This window comes from Vidua chalybeata, chromosome 1 (assembly GCF_026979565.1).
Source record: "Vidua chalybeata isolate OUT-0048 chromosome 1, bVidCha1 merged haplotype, whole genome shotgun sequence".
Taxonomy (NCBI): domain Eukaryota; kingdom Metazoa; phylum Chordata; class Aves; order Passeriformes; family Viduidae; genus Vidua; species Vidua chalybeata.
The window spans coordinates 131,779,062-131,796,656 of NC_071530.1; the positions used below are offsets into that span (position 1 = coordinate 131,779,062).

At 36.3% G+C, this 17,595-nt stretch overlaps 1 protein-coding gene across 4 annotated transcripts in view; it reads left to right on the plus strand.

The window, feature by feature from the left end:
- VPS13B (vacuolar protein sorting 13 homolog B) overlaps positions 1 to 17,595 on the plus strand; it is a 429,986-nt gene that overhangs the window by 339,958 nt on the left and 72,433 nt on the right. For all 4 annotated transcript variants that reach the window (XM_053960664.1, XM_053960682.1, XM_053960693.1 and 1 more), the window contains 3 exons: positions 6,969 to 7,168; positions 9,733 to 9,940; positions 10,289 to 10,473. In XM_053960664.1, coding sequence (XP_053816639.1) covers positions 6,969 to 7,168; positions 9,733 to 9,940; positions 10,289 to 10,473 — 593 coding nt within the window. The remainder of the gene's footprint in view (positions 1 to 6,968; positions 7,169 to 9,732; positions 9,941 to 10,288; positions 10,474 to 17,595) is intronic.

A 17,595-nucleotide genomic window follows, 5' to 3' on the forward strand; every position in this document is an offset into this window, starting at 1 on the left:
CTGAGTACCACTATTAATCCTGGTCAGATTCCCTACTGATACTTTGTAATAGGGTTCAGAATTGCTACTGATGAACTAGCACATTAACTTCAGAGAGTAAAAAAAAAAGACAGTGTGCACTAATTTTGTAGACCTGCATTTGCTATCTGCGTAACTCAGCTTTAAAAATATTTCTGATTAAATTTGATTCAGAACAAATATGGTTGGGTTTTTAATCTCTTCAGATTTTGTTGTGAAATTAATTACATATTTTTTACTATTGGAATTTCTTTTGATAGTGGCATCCAGTGTGTATGAGGCAGTAGTAGGTGATACAGTATTTACATGGAAGTAAATTTAATAGACTGTTTAAATTCATGAGACAATAGATATAACAGTGAAAGCTGGATGTTTTCTTTATACATTTTATGCTTTCTGTGATCTTCTTCTGGTTCAATCTTCATTTTTCAGTGTGAGGTACAGCACACAGAGGTTAGACATTATTTCCAATTGTAGGGACCAGTTATTTAAGCTGTTTAAATTGTTGATATACTGACATATTTCTTCTTTTTCCATGTCAAGAATATTTTTATGGGATGGAATCACTAGCTTGCTGCCCAGACAAAAGGTGCAGTTTCATAGGAAATTCAGGTTATTGTAGCCACACATTTCCACATGCTGCCTTGTGCTAGCTCGGTTACTTAGGTAGCTGATCAATGGCTTTAGTCAGGGCACTCATTTCTCTGAAAACTTACCCAATACTAAAAAGTTTGCAGCAAGATTGACTCCTTCAGCTGGTTCACTGGACGGGTACATTTTAATGATCATGCTGGCACAAATGAGAATTCAGAGAAGTATGCAAATGAGGAAACATTGAAGGGAGAAGACTGGAATACGCCTGGACCTGGACTGTCCTTGATCCTCAGGAGCCACATTCCAAGAGTGCAGGGAAACCTGTTTGGTTTCTGTGGCCTGGGTGTATGTGTCGAGCCTTGAACTTCCACAAGCATAATTGACTGGGTTAGAGAGGCCCAAATAGAGCTCAGCTGCTGCCAGGCACTATCTGCAGGATAGTTTATTTATAAAGAAAAGTTACCCTCTAGTTCATGGACGATTTAGTTTACTAAAGCAGTTAAAATTCACTGAATCAAGTGTTAGAGCCAGAGGAGCAAGACATCAAAGCTGTAACTCTAATTCAACTATGTGGTGATTGTATTGGATACATTTTGAGTGGCATCCACTATTTTGTAATGCTTCATTTGCTGGACAACCATTCAGTGTCTTATTTTTCAGTTGTGCTAAGTATCTACAACTTTAAAGATCAGTGACATTTGTAGATACCAGCTATCTCCTGAAAATAAGCCAAAGTTTTCGACCAGCCACCTAAAATTAAGATGTGAAAATGTATAGATCTTTTTCTAAATTGAAGAACATCCTCATGTCCATCTGTAGAGCTGGAGTAAGAATTTTTAGCTGCTTTTCTGAAACCTGGTGTTATCTGAAAATAAGATGTTTATGATGAAAGAACCAAGTACTACTCACATCAATATAGCACTCACTTTTGAAAGCTGGGCTCACAGATGCAATATGAACACTATTTTTGTGGGTTTATATTATGCATTTTTCACCAATTGGAATAACATATGGCAATATGGAGCTTTACATATATATTCTAAATTATTGTACTCCAAAGACAGCCTTGACCAATAATTAAAATCCCTTTGGATCTAAACTTTAATATGCCCTCTGTGATCAGGCATCACAAAATCCAAAATTACCAAATCACCAAGTGAACTGAGATTTTTCAGTTATTTAGTATGCAGTAGTGTAATGAGCATGATGTACCTGCCCAGTTATTCTTTAAGGGAGATGAGCTCATTTCAAATAGATAACCATCTTTGACTTCTCTTCTGATTCATCACTGACCTGAACTCCATTTGAACCTTGTTAGACACAAAACAAGCAGGATTCCTGGCCTGAGCTATAAAATATAATTAAGCCCTTTTGAAATGATGTGTAAAAGAACATAGCTTTACCCCTACTATAACTACTACCACCACCACAACCAATAAAGTTAAATCAACCACTGCCTGTAATGGATTAAAATAATAAATGTTCCTGGATTTTAGTGTTTGAAGTACTTGAGGAAAACAGGCTCCCAGCAGCCAGTACTGCTGAATGCATGGGGACATTTATTAGTGATGAATTCAAGGGTTTGGCCTGTTTAAGATCATTACTTTCTGTTTACCGTGTGTTACACATCTCATGTTTTTACAGAGCCCATATGTGTCTCAATGTAATGCTGAAAAACTCTCTTTCACTAAAGAATAGCTAATTGGTAACATGTAAGTATTGTTCTCATGGGGAGAATGAACCATCACAAGATTCAGCTCAATACTAATGAGAAATCCAGTGCGGTCAGTGGATTGTTAACTAAATCTCTCCTGGAAAATTGTTCTTAAAATTGTTCTTTACTATGCTTTGCCATTTGTTTGCTACTGCTGTTTCCAGACTTGAGTAAATTGGCTGGCTCTTAAATTAACTGTAGTATTTCCCCTGTAATTATTTTCACAGCTTTGTTACCCTTTCTTCTCAGAAGATGGTTTGTCAAGGATACTTGTCAACAGAGCATTGTAACTGTAGTGTAACCACACTGTATGTGATGAATTTTCAGTTTTCTTAAGAGGAAAGAATTGTGTAGGTAGTTGTACCAATATATTACATATAATGGCACATTTGTCTTAATGTCAATGACAATATGAAAGTAGCTACTGAAGTTACAAATTTGAAGAGCAAATGGTCAGAACCAAATATCACAGACTATCACTTTAGTAGAAGGTAGTGAGGAAAACCACTTGCTAATTGATCTTTAGCAGGAAGATTGTATCTCTGCCACCCAGGCATGGAGGACCCATGGGGGAGCCTGGAGTTCTTCCTTCAGAGGGCACCACGATCCCTTGGGTGGGAAGACATTCGACAGGCTGCTGCTGGCAGTGAGACCACATGGCTCACATGCCTCTGAACCAGCGTGGCTGCATCTGTGCTCTTGCTTCTGAGCTGCCCAAACTCAGAAAAGCAATTTTCTTCATAGTGCTATTGTTTGTAGCAAAGCTACTGGCTTTTCAAAAGAGAGCTAAGTGCCATTTCAGTGCTATTTGCTACCTTTGTTAAAATACATGTGTTTTCATTTTCTTAATTCTCTTGTCCCCTATCGAAGTTTGCCAATTAAAATCGTACTCTGTATTGCATTAGGTGACAGTGCAGTGAATCAAACAGCATTTGCAGCTAAGGAAGAGCAAATGCACTGGGATTAATAGAAGGAAAAAAGCTCCTTCTATATTTCTGCTTATTGCATTTGGAGTTGATTCCAATATCAACACTCAAATGTTTTTGAAAACAGAAGGTCCGTGGTTTATGTCGAAACATTGTTAACCAGGAAGAACAAGTAGAGCTCTTTCTTAATACCTGTATTGCTTAAACCCTGAGTGATTGTTACTGTAAGGCAGGGATTGTTTTTATATATTTGCTGCATCTGCTGAAATGGGCCAGCTCTTTCTTTCTCTATTCACACAAAAGGATTTATGCACACGCGGCAGTTTAACAAGGATGAAGCCTCCTATTATTGACAAATGCTAATGCAACTCTACTATAATTATATATAAACCTTAATATAACTATGTGTAAAACTGTATTAGGGTACTCAGATTCTTTGAGATGTCTTTGAAAATCTCAGCATAAATCAAGTATATACTGACTAAAAAAAGATGTTAGAATATCAAAATAAATATCTTTAGGTAAAATGTTTTCACTGTTTTGTTGTAATGATCTCCATCTTTCATTTTGGAGCCAGGTAGTTTCTTGAATATGACAAGCTAGCTATTTTTAAACTCTCCTACGTTATTTCCAACCATATAAAAATACCTGGATATTCCTTTTGAGCATATGTCATCATAAAAGTAATCCTTGCGATAGCACACAGAAGCCTGGTCTAAGTTCTCTTTTGCTCCATTAGTGTAGATGGGTTTTGTGGTGCTATTGTGTTTCTGGCTGGGGTCTGACAGGGGAGGGCTGGCAGCATTTTTTAAACGCTGTCCAAAGCAAGTGCTTCATATTTATTAGTCTCTTGGAGGAGTATTTTAAAAGTCATGAAACTATTTGTTCCTAAAAGTAAATTATTGCACGTACTGCAAAGTGCATTGGTGTTCATGAGCCAGAATCCAAACAGCAGAAGATAACTTCTACGTGTCACAGCAGTCATTTATGAAGACCTATTGCTTCTTTGTGCTGCCATCTCAAGTTCACGTCAAATGGAGACTTTGATTTAATCTATTGAAACTGAAGGCAGGACTTCCACAATAGAGGTTTGTGAGAGATGCATTGAAGGACTGACTGAAAATAATGTGTGGGATGGCAAAAACTAGGGAAAATTATTTTGCATCTTTACTTTTCTGAGGTGATTGCTTTAGTCATGGGAAAGCACTTCACAGACTGAACACATACTTTTAGGATTTCCATAGAAATAGTACCCTATTGGAACTTCTCTCAAACACAGACATCTCTTTACTTACTACTGCTTTTTAAGGTTTATGCATACTTGTTCTTCATTTCTTTTCTTTAAGCTTCCTCAAAACATCACTTCATGCAAGTTTGTCTAAATTCTCTCTGCATTGCAGTTTTTCTAACAATGAACAGTGGTTTTTTTTATACTGAATCACTTCATCCCTGAAAGGACATGTAGGTACAACTGCTAGAAGGGACAAGGGTGTGATTCTTGTTTGCACAAAAGCACTCTGGGTCACAGCAAGAAAAATAAAAATCTCTTCCTGAGTTCCTGAGCTTTTCCTGGTATTTGTAGGACACAATCCATGGATGTGTCTTGTAATATTTCATGTATTGAAAACTAACCAACACTTCCTTATTCTTAATTGTTTCTTCATTTCTCATTGTTTGCTTAGCATTTGAGAAAGGCACTGCTGATTTTGAACCAGCAGTATTATGTGCTGAATGTTCAGTTCTGCTTCTAAGCTGTTGGATATTGTGTTTTCTTTGTACTTTGTGGAGCTGAGATGACAACACAAAGAGACTGCAAAGCATAATCCTTCCAAGTGTAATCCCAGTGAAAGAAAACATAAATAAAACCACTTGTATTCTGGCATTCCTTTTCCCCTTCTGTTATTTCTGCAACTTGGCACATATTCCAATAAAACTATAGGAAGAAATTTCTCGATATTGAAGGATTGTGCAATAGTTACCAAGAATTTCTTCTCTTTAAAATCAAAATTCCATATAGAAGATGAAAAAAAAAAAATTCCAGGCATTTTAGTGCCTCTTCTTGTAGCGCCTGTAATGTCGATGTGTGTTGATGCTACTTTTCTTGATTATAACTGAAATTCAGTGTCAAAAAGCACCTTAAACAGATCTGTCCTGTAAGCCTGTTACCCATGAGAGCAGATGCAGGATTTCAGAAGGCAGCCTAAATAAAAAACCCCAAAGTTAGAACTCCTTTTCCAGTCAGTGTCAACAGTCCTGTTGATCGGCATGGGACAAAGGTTTGTTTGAGCCCTTGATCATTCTTACTAAACTCCAGCTGCTCAAGGGAGAAATGCTTTAAGTTTGTTGTTCCTCCTCAGGCTGGACACAATTCAATGCCATTATTACTATGGGCACTGTTGGACCATCTTCCTAGTGTTTGCTGGCTTAAAAAAAAAAAATGCAATGTATTTCCTTCCATTACAAAAAATAGTGCTTAGTATTATGAAACTGTAAGCCCCAGGATGCAGACGGACTTCTTCCTTGGATACTAGGAGAGATTCATAGGAGAAGTTTTATTGCATGGATTCAAAACAGTGAGTTGTGTTTTGGGGGGATTTTCTACCAGCAAAGTTGTAAAAATATAAAATGAAACTGCACCTTGAAACACCTGTGTGTAAGCCTTAGGTGTTTTTTTTAATCTTTTGCCCTTTGTAAATGTCAAGTTACATTAGAAAAATAAACTGTGTGCATGATAAAGTAGGGTGACATCCAACAGTCAGGGTGTTGAGTCCAAGTATTAGCACCAAAGGAGATAAAAGTTAAGCCAACCTCAGATATAGTGCTTTCCATGTAAATATACAAAAGAAATAGAGATATTAGGCATGGTTTATTTTTTAAGCAGTGATTTGCAGTAAGTTAAATTTGCAAGAGCTGGGGTATTTCTAGATGATGCTTCTATCCTCAAAATGTTTGTCTTTAATGAGAGTATATAAGTTCTGTCATAAATGTAATCTGCCATTATCATTTTTAGGTTTTATGAAGCTCTGTAAAGTTCAAAAGGTTATGATATGAAAACTTTAAACTCTTTTCTCAGGAAATGTGCATTATGTATTTTGAGATAAGCATTTGTTTTGAATTATTTGAATTCAAACAGTACCCTTCTTCTCCTGCTAAGTACTCCTAAGTCTAGCAAGGTGCTATGCTCTAGTAATTAACCTGGACAAAAGCAGAAAGAACTGTTCAAAATCGCTATTTCCTATCAGTTTGAAATATAATCAAGTGAAGCAGATGTTCTTGTTCTTAACATAATTTTTTGAAAAAAAAATTCATAGTTTAATGAAAAATGTCTCTTTTCATAAACCTTAAAATACTCAGAACACAAAAAATCGTGTTTTGGCAAGTGTTTCTTTTTAAGGAATATGGATGAGACATACCTGCTCTGTTATAGCAACATGGTATAAAGCCTGGCTGATAGTGTGGGAAGAGCAGTCTAAGTAAAAAAACCCAGGAAATTAAAAAAAATTACAGATCTCATTGCCCAGCTGTGATGTCCTTTCTTGGAGACAAGCGTGATTGTCCACACAAGTATTTCCATGAAAGTCAGTGGGACTACTTGCATGAGTAATGGCTTCTGGGCAGGGATCCCCAGGCTCATGGTAAAGTGAATTCAGGAAATGAGCACAAAAATGTTGGGAGAACAACTGCCAGTGGGATTAAATTTCTGTCTCTCCTTTTAGGAATCCATGGATCATCTTTAGTCCTTGACATAAAAGACTTCTTACTTAAAACAAGTCTCAAAGAAAGAGCGAAATCTCTGCTTGGCCCTTTTTGCTGCTCTGTTAATGTGGAAGCCAAGTGGTGTAAGCACAGTGGTGATCCTGGCCCAGAGCAATCTGTTCCAAAAATCTACATTGATTTGAGAGGAGGACTGCTACAGGTCTGTAAAAGATGCTTATGGTTGTGCTATTGAGCTGGACTGGCTTTGGATGATAGAGTTGTCAAAAATAAATTTCATTAAAGCCTTCGCATCCTATAACCAGTCGCTAGGTTGGGGATTTTTGCGTGTTTGATTTGGGTGGTTTTTATTTTACCTTATAAAATAAGTATCTACTCGTTCATGTAAACTGTTGATCGAAAAATTGTGTACTGTGTTTTGGGTTTGATTTATTTTTTTAAAAAATACTGCTTAAACCCTGTATTGTAGCTGTATGTGTGTGTTCCTTAAAACTACTGGATCAAATTAATAACACTTAATATCCAGGGTCATGTTCTGATGGGTGTGTGTTTGTCCATGATCTACATGTCTGTAATGCCTAGGGGCAGCCCTAAGAAGTGCATATCTTTTCCTTTTAAACTTACACAAATTTCTCAGGGGAATAATTGCAAACTGTTGTTTGTAACAATTAATACTCAGTTTTCCATGCTATCCTCTCCTTTTTGGAAGTGCCCACAACTTGAAATGAGTCCAGGAAGCTTGGGAGTTCTTGAAATGAAAAATAGATTCCATGGGGCTTAAACAAGTGGGCTTCAAGATATGTCTTGTTTTAATTACTTTTATTATAGTATCTATACACACCAAATGTTTCAAAAGAAATGCATAAATCAAATATATAAAACATAAAAAGGAAATTTTGACATTTAATTGTGTCAGTAAGTTTTTTCCCAGAATTGGCATTAGAAGGTCTTAGAACCACAGCAGTGGAAATAGGGTTAATCAGATAATACAAATTTAGAAAGCAATTTATCTTAATGAATAAATAAAGTCAGTTAGTTTCTTTGCTTCTCTTTTTATTTGTTCCTCACAGGTTCTTGGCTGACTACCTAAATGTGTTGGTAATAAAATGCTTATTTTTTTCCAAAATTTTGGGGTTTGAGAAGTACCAAAAAAAAAAAAAAATCTATAATTCTCAGAAAGCCATTTATTATTAGAGTATAATAGGAACAATTAGCTTTTGCAGAAGATAATTAAGTGTTTGGTCTGGCAGAATAGATTTGAGAATGCTGACAAAATCATTAGCAGTTCTGTTTCAAATTTATTTATGAGTAGTGATTTTACCAGCTCTAAACATGACCTCACCTATCACTGTTAATTTGTATTGCATCAGAACATTGAGAGCTTATGTAAAATCAGTCTCTCATCTCTGAATATAGTAGTAGGAGTTCCGTGCCCTGGAGTTCCTCCTCTGCAGTGGGGAACTGGGGCCTCTGGGATTGGCTTAAGGTGACAGAGAGGTCCTTTGAGGTGGTGCTAGAGTAGGTGTGGGACCCCAAGACCAGAGGTACTCCAGAAACCACAGTGGAGATGTGCTAAATTCAGGGGCTACCTGCCTAGGCTGGGAATGTTTAGCTCAGGACTGGCTGTGGCTATGTTTCAAGAGGGTCTTGGTTTTTTCTGTGGGCTTATTTGTAGATGCAGGGCAAGAAAAAACCTGCCTTCTTGGCAGCTACACTACCTTCAGTTTATCTTTATCTACCTTTACCTTTATCTTTTGTTTTTCTTACATTTGAAAATTGGTATTCTGCCACTGAAAAATTTGCAGTACTCTTTATGTGCATACCTGACTTGTTTACTTCACTCACAACCTTACCATGACTTTTAAGTTACAGTCTGGGCATTTTGATTTCATCCCACACTGGTTCCAAGTCTAATTTCTGTATTGCTAGTTGTTTCTTTGTCTTCTATGTTGCTTCAAGGCCTGCTTCTGCACATGAAGTCTAAAGTACTTGTTCCCATTAATACAATTCTCTCAAACAGGAGCTTGATTTGAAAAAAGCAGCAATGCTTGTCAAAGCTGGGAGAAAGGAATGCCTTCTTGCCTTTTATTTTGCTACACAGTGTGCAAAACTTCCGGACTTTGCATGCCCAATTTTATTAGATATTTTTCTGTATTTCTGTTTCAAATTTCAGAAAACTTTGAACTTTTAAACCTCACTTGAACGACTTACAGAACATCTAATTAATATACTTAAATTTTGTGCTTAAAATGATCTTTTTGTGCTTAAGATGGTCTTCTGCGTCACATTCTTTGCTGTGTCACTAAGTTTTAAATGTATTCTGGAATTCCAGTTTTGGAGTAACAAGCTCTTTGAAGAGTTTAAACTTTGTATCTCTAAGGGGTTTTTGTCATGTCTTAAACTGAGAAGCCTGTGACCAGTCCTAGCATTATGTACAGTTCTTGAATATAACATTTAAGATCTGTGGTCTTCCAGGCAGCATCACTATGAATTGTTAAATGGTAGGAATTAATGTTTTCCTTCAGATAATGAAAAGAACACATTTGACACATGGTTTTGTAAGGATATTTTGTTGCTTCTGTCCTTTATTTTAAAATTAAGAATGCTTGCAAGCAATTAAGGTGTAAGTAGAGCAGACTCAAAGCCATATAAAGTTCCTGTTGTTTTGGGGAGGTGGTTTTGCCTTCAAAAATGGCTGAATATTTGTGTGTAATTTTTTCATCTTTTCTTTCTCTCTCTCTCTCTCTTATTTTTTTATTTTTAAAGGTTTTCTGGGGTCAAGAGCATTTGAACTGTTTAATTCTTCTCCAGGAGTTTCTGTGGCAGTACCTGACTGAAAAGGGCAGTGTAGAGACATTGATACCTGAACGTATACACCCAACTTGTTTTTCTGAGGAAAGGAATCAGGCCTCAAAACCTGAGCATACCTCAGATGATCTCAGAACGGGCCTCTTCCAGTATATACAAGATGCAGGTAAGAAGGATATAATTTTGGCTCTATGTTTTCTTCCCTTTTTTCTAGATTATAAAGTAAAAATAGTAGTAACCTATTAGACATTACTTGCCTCTTACAATGAATAACTTTATATTTTTTGGAAAAGCAGTTGAAAAGACATCTGCTAGAATTAAAAAAAAATACTTTAAGAGTCTTTTTTTATTTCTTTCCATTAATCTGTAATGTTTTAAAAGTCAGGGAAATTGCTTTTTTATTTTCTCTCCTTTTGATCCCAAGGGATTTCTTTTTAATCACTTTGGTTTCATAAACCAGCATGTTTCTTTCTAGAAATTATATAACAGATTATAGCTTTCTTTCATTTGACAGAAGCACAAAAGCTGCCCAGTGCCTACGAAGTTGTGTTTTACAATGAAACCGAGGATAGTCCAGGAATGATGCTGTGGAGATATCCAGAACCCAGAGTGCTCACTCTTGTAAAAATTAACCCTGTTCCTTTTAATACCACGGAAGACCCAGATATTAGCACTGCTGACCTTGGAGATGTTCTTCAGGTGGGTAATGAGTTTTCTACTTTCAGTAACAAATGAAAATGTTACTGCTGTAAAGTGAAAGTTTTCAAACTCAGATTTATTAAAAACGAGCACAAAACAAATGTCAGGAGCTCTATAAAACCAATATGAGGTACATTGCACAGCTTGAGCATATCTTTAGTTTCAAAACTACTTGTATAAACCTTTTACCCACTTACCTCTGCAGTTTTTATGTTGCAAAATAAGCTATAGCCAAGTTTACCAGGTTTAGTTTGTGAGCATACAGTTTTTATTCTTTCTTTTTATGGTTTCATCCATCAGTCTTTGCATAAAGACTTCATCTGGTTTGAAACTGAAACATGTGAGGAAAGACCTGGTTTGAAATTTCCAAGATCTAGTGGAATCATTGAAGTAAAAGCTCCAATCTGGCTGTTCTCTCCTGTTTCTCTGATGGCAGATGGCCGCACTGCTCCTAGTAAGGTCCACAGGGTAGAGGGAAGGGTCTGTTTTCTCTCATTTTACCTTGGGAGGGTTGAAGTGGACGGTGCAGTTTGACTGTGTAAGATCATGGAACTTCTTTTTGAAGGAAGGCTGGGTGCTGCAGTCTCCATGCCCCAAAAATAGGCCATACCTCAAAATTACACTGATCCTTAATGTGCTGGAATTTTTGCTTTCTAATGGGTGCAACTGAGTCATTACATTTTCTCCTGTCTAGTATAATTCTTTTTAAATTCACTTATTCCTTGCATACATATTTTGATTTTAGCTCAATTTTAATTCTGGTAATCTCTGTTTGCCTTTTGTATTACAAATTGGACCTGTCATTTTTTTTTTTAAATTTCGATCTGGTTGTTAATCAGAATAGTGTTGTGAGTCAAGGGAAATAAATATTTCCCAGTTCTTCCTATTTGTTCAAAACTGTTGAATTATATTTCATTATTGCTGTGATGTTAAAAATTGCTTTTAAAATTGAATTATTCACCAATATGCTTTGAGTTATGAATAAGTAGGATAATCTTCCTCAGATAAATGGTATAATGTTATTACCATGCACATACTGTTGGTGAGATCATGTAAGTGTCCTGCCAATTTCTTTGCCCTCTAGACTGCCAAATGTCAACTTCTTTCAGTTACATGAAAATTAAAATTAAATGGAAAAAAATCAGCTCCACTTGGCATGAGGTTTGAATCAAAGATCAAAATTGTGTTATTGTAGGCTGTCTTGAAGACCTATTAGGTTGCTATGAAAGCCAGCATTTTGCCTCCTTTCAGGCTGGTATTTTTGGAGCACAGCACACCAAGATTTTGGTTTAATTACATTACACTCCCATTATAGATAACAGACATCATAAACCATTATGTATGTGCTTGTGGAACAATATGACCCTGTCCAAGGGGAATATCAGTTCTTCTTCAAGTGGGCATACACAGCTGGACTTTTAGTAGCACACAGGTTCTGCTTTGTGCTTCCATACGACAAAGAGAAGAGAAGAGAAGAGAAGAGAAGAGAAGAGAAGAGAAGAGAAGAGAAGAGAAGAGAAGAGAAGAGAAGAGAAGAGAAGAGAAGAGAAGAGAAGAGAAGAGAAGAGAAGAGAAGAGAAGAGAAGAGAGAGAAGAGAAGAGAAGAGAAGAGAAGAGAAGAGAAGAGAAGAGAAGAGAAGAGAAGAGAAGAGGAGTGAGAAGCGCTCCGCTACCAGAGGTCAGGTTCTGTCAGCCTCTACTGGTGTTCATGTAATTCTTCAGATTGCAACCACTAGAGAAAATATAAAGATATCAGCCAAATTAGAGGACATTTAGTCAAAAATTCTGCTTTGGGCACATGATGTGCAGAAATGCCTACGAGAAGATCCACGCTTTGGTTGTAGGCCATTAATTCTGGTAGTAGTTGTTGCCTGGCTCAAGGTGGCGATTTATCACATTTTCCAGAAATGGCCATACACCTGATGAACAGCCAATTTAAACATGGGCAGTGTGCTTTGTTTATTAGTCTAACAGAGGTATGTAGGTTGAATAAGTAATACAGAATCAATTTTTAATTTCTTTAGGTAAATTGATTTACTAAATACTTATATCAAACTTCAGATTCTAATTTAAGTTAATCATGAGGCCTTTCATCAGCTCCACTTTTTCTCTGTGTGGATACATGTTAATTAATATACTGTGGATTTAGTGCGTACAGAAAATTCATTAAATACAAAGAGAAAAAAGATTCAGTTCTTGAAATTAAGCATTAGAGGAACATCTGTAAGCCAAAGACTCAAGCTTTTTTGAAAAAAAAAAAAAAAGGATCTAAATTTAAAACCAATAATGATACCAAGCTATATTAAAATATACTTTGCTATATTAAAATATACTTTAAAAACTTTCCCAGGATTGTGGATATGTTCAAATGCAAAGAGGACCCATAAAGTCCCCAGCTGTGTTACCAATCTCCCTTAATCCTCTACTTCACAAAGATACAGTCAAAGGTGCCCTTCTGTAGTGTGTCGTGAATTTTGCATATTTTTTTCTTGAAGTTTTCCAGTTGCATGTTCTTTCTTTCTGAGTAAGCTGCTATGACATTTCATCTAGCTTTCTGACTTTGTTAAACTTTTAGCATAATGTTTTAATCATGGGTAGGTTTTAGAACTCTCTGTTTTTATTGCTATTATTCAAATTCCTGGAACTTGCAAAAGCTTCACCATAAAGAGAATTTTTCTGAATATTGAAGGTGCGTGTTATCTGGTACAGCCAAAGGATAGAGAACAGCTTCAGATTATAAGAGTTGTATGAACTATATTGTTTCTGTTGATCCTTGCCTTGCTGCTATTTCTAAATTGCCCCAAGAGCTGTTTTCTTGTGCTTTACCTTGTGTTGTTGCAAAAGGAAGCAGTTTCACAGGTCAAGTTTGTAATACTTTGTTTTTACAGTCCGAACATTGTTGTTTTTATTTGTGGGGAGAACAGGAAGAACTGATGTCTCTGCCATGGCATACCATGTGGCATTTCTTCAGCAGTTTGAAATAGAGCTTGGATCTAATAGTTTGAAGGAAGTGAGAATCCTAGATCCAACTGCAAGAAATTGCAGTAGGATTATATTTCTTTGAGGAGGTAGAAACTATCTAAATTTGTTTTCTTACCTGTTTAACAGACATGGGAAACTCTATATAATCCTAAAGCCCTTATTGTCCCATTTTCACATGTTGTAAATGTCCTTTGGCTCTATGTGATTTACCATTCTTTCAGATAACTAGTATTTGAGGAAACACCTTTCAAAGGTGAAAAATGGTATTGATGTGAGAATCATATGCCCACCTCAGGACTAGAGGGAAGTCCAAACTTGGAAAATTTTCACAAATTTTTTTCAAAAGGTAAAAAGCAAGATGAAGTAGCAATTCCATTATTTTTAAAATATTGAAGATTGATATATTGTTAAGTCAAAAAAAAGGGATACTCTTTGAGAATTTTTCCATTATATTTCCAGATGAAACTTAAATCATTCAAGTAGACTGATAGTAAGAGGAAGTCTTGTGGTGTTATCTTGTGGTTAAAGAGGAGCAACTTCAAAAGCCTATTTTATTCTGTGCTTAAAGAAAGACATGTATGTCTTTTGTTCATTTTCACAAACCCAGAGAGAAAAAACCTACTGATCTTCTCCAGAAATTTAGTTACTACTACATCTAGGTCACTTTCATGTGCAGATAATTCCTGTAATAAAAACCATGCAGGTTTATAAATTTGTCTTAGTGAGTATTCATATGTGAAGACTTAAGGCATGCCACAGTTTCCCAATTTAACATTAAACTATATTCTATAAGGCAACCAGCTCATCATTATGGGCCAAAGGTCTTCTAATTACTCTGTGATGGTCTTGTGTTGTGGCAGTTGAAGTTGGCATCTGTGGGCAGTGATGATTCTCATTCCTATGAAATCTGACCATGAAATGTCTTTTACCAAGAAATTTTAAGCATGTTAATAGCCTTCAAGCAGATTTTGGTTTAGAATGTATGTTGAAATGTGTCCTGCAGAGATATCAGAATTGTAGAAGATACATGAGCACCTCTAGGTGCACCAAGAATGGGCTGGACAGTCTCAGTTCCAGAGTAAGGGCTTCATAGTGTCTCTCTTCATCTCCTAAATGATGAGGACGTTGGTGTGATCTGGCTACTAGGACAGCTGAAAGAGAATTTATGGCAATTTCCTCCATCCTGATTGTTCTGGTTGCCTTGAAAGAATGGCGTTAGGATGAAAGCAGTAAGAGCAATTTCTGATTTCAGACAATAGTTTATTATTATGCAGATAATTCCACTGCCCCAGAACACAAAGAATAATTGAAGAATATATAACATCGTAACAAATGCCTGTATTTCAGAACTGTTGTGTGGTGCTAAATTCAACTGTGTTTTTACAGTTCCTTGGATCTGTCAGGTCCCTATCTGAGAAAGGACAAGTCATCTTCACTTCTGTGATATTTTTAAAATTCAAAAGAGGGAAAGCAGGGAAAAAAAAGCAGAGAAAAAAAATGTTACTGATTCAGTAGTGACTTTCAAATTGTGCAGATACAATATGAAGCTAGCTACATTTAGATATTTAACCTCAAAGAAAGTTCTGTTGAATATTTGTGCTGTGGGGCTTAGAACTTTACTTGCACTGTGTCTAGTTTCCCCAAAGTCTTCCTGTGTCTTCCTGCAGTCTTGAGAATCTCAGATTTATGTTTATCTTTGCCTGTGATGTTGTTATACTTTTCTGATGTAATCTGGCTTATATTTTTATATCATTTATCTTTACCAAGAACAAGGTTGACAGGTTTAGGTTGGCAGGGGAGAGAGTAAAGATTGGGTGGGGCTCACCAAGGTAGGAAAACAGTTCATATGCCATCAGGGAAATACTCTGCTTTTCTGTACAGGCAGGTGAAAAGGACACACAAATTATCTCCTGTACAGCTGGAGGCCTGTTTTTATCTAGTGAACCTTTTACAGAGATTCTCATTTATTGTCATTCCATTGTAGAGTTATCTTTCCAATGAGAGGTGTTGCTGGCACTGCCCCATATCTCAAACAAAAGCTATGTATTGTCACAAAAGCATTTACCCAAGTGGCATGGATTTAAAAGCAGGAGAAAAACAGATTTATCCAATCAAAGTAATCATACAATGTGTTGCGTTCCAGATTCTGAGTTATCTGATTTAGTTAAGATGCATCACTAACACAGACTTAAAATTCTTTCTCCTGGATTGTCATCCAGTGGGAGATGCAAGCTGTTAAACAAAAGAAAGATAAACTACAGCATTTGCTTATTTCTCCATATGAAGTTAAAATTAAATATCTGCTGATCTATAACCTGACAGGTTTTTGTATTTGAGGATGTTTCCCTTGTGTACCTGCCAAGATTCCTATTGCACGCACGTGTAGTCAGCATTATAACAGCTGATGAAACGATGAATGTGTGCTGAGGTCTCCTTTTTTGGCCTTTCTTCTTTATATAGGGTCCTAAGATACAGAGCATAGTTTAGAAAAGTGGTGATTAAATTAACCAAAGCTCAAGGTCTACTGAAGAAAATTTTAGGGCAGTGAGTATAGTTCTGAGGTTGCAAGGGCTTAACTGGGATTTAATAAGGAAAGACTACGTAAATAAAACCACTGTGGTAAAATTCGCACAGAGCATTTCCAAAGGTGGTGAAATCTTTTTTAGGAGAACATAAAATATTTCCAACTTCAAAGGGCAGGGATTCAAAAAATTGTCTGTTAACATTGCCTTACATGCATGTGCTATTTAAATAAAGCATTTGCAAACTTGCTAGTCTGGAATCTGATTTTTTCAACACTGTCATCCAATAAATAGTCATATTCTAACACCTTGTGGCTGTTTAAACAGTGGCTTAAGGAAGCATGAGCTTAAGAATGACTGACATTAGACCTACTGTAAGTCATTATTCCAGGAAGGATTTGACATGACAGTCAACAGGAAAAGAATTATGATCGATGTCAAAGACATTCATTTTTCCTTTTAACAGAGAATACCTCATTTTTGGCTGACTCTGCTTCCCTTTTACTTTTCATTCCCTGTTGGGGCTAAAATATTCAGCTGGGCATTTGAGAGTCTGGGAAAAGTGCTTTCTGGGAAACCACAAATTTTTGATTTATTTCTTATATTCCCAAAGCAACAACTAGTTTGGAAATCCAGATGATTTGTGCGTGACAGGTTAGTGATTTAAGTTCACAGTGTTACGAGATAATTAGCTGTAAAGTTCAACCATGCTTCTTGATAAACCTGTTGGTTTGCAAGTTATTGAATCTACTGCCACGCAGTTCAGTACTGTCTTCAAATAATGGGACTTTTAGATGGATGAAGAAATAATTTGTCTGGCTGTTGTGAATTGCTCAGAAGGCAAATTTGGTGTTTTGTCTGCTTTTAAAGCTTACGTTTCTTGTTAATTCTACCTTTGGATGTTATTCAAAATTACTGTATTAGTCATACTACTACTATATAAAGATTCTATACAGTGTTTTTATTATTTCTCTACTTTGTGAAGAGCCGCAACAAACTTGAAAAGAAGCAATTATTACTGAACATACCTGATCATAAACTAGAAGCGTAACAAATGCCATTTATTCTAATGTAGGAACCTCTTTCTCAGCAGTAGATGCAGTGTTTCTGTTTGTGCAGGAGCACAAAAATGGGTGCAGGTCATCTTGTAAACAGCTGGTCTGTGTAAGAGGCCTGTAGGTTTGCTTGTAGCTTGAGCCACTTACACTTCAGATGATCTGCGGGCGAGCAGATTTTCTGATCTGAGTTTTGCACATGTTTTCCAAAGTTAAGACTCTGGCTATTAATTATAAGTATTGTCTTCATTTTCTTGCAAGTAAGGAAATAGGGACTAAAGAAGTTTGAGTCTTAAGCAGATGTTGAAACAGAGCCTGTTCTCTTAGGGAATTCCAGCTTTAAATATTATTTGTGAACTTCCTTGCTTGAGAGTAGGATTATCTCAGACTTTACTATTTTGTTACTGGTTTGTGTGTGTATAATCTTAATTATTTTGCTGTGTGATCTTAGTGTTCCCTGCATCAAGATGAGACTGTATCGTTTGTCCTAGAGTTTCCCTGTGCAGTCTGCAGGGAGTTAAGCGTAACTTGTTGGGAATGTTAATGGAAGTTGTGTATAATTT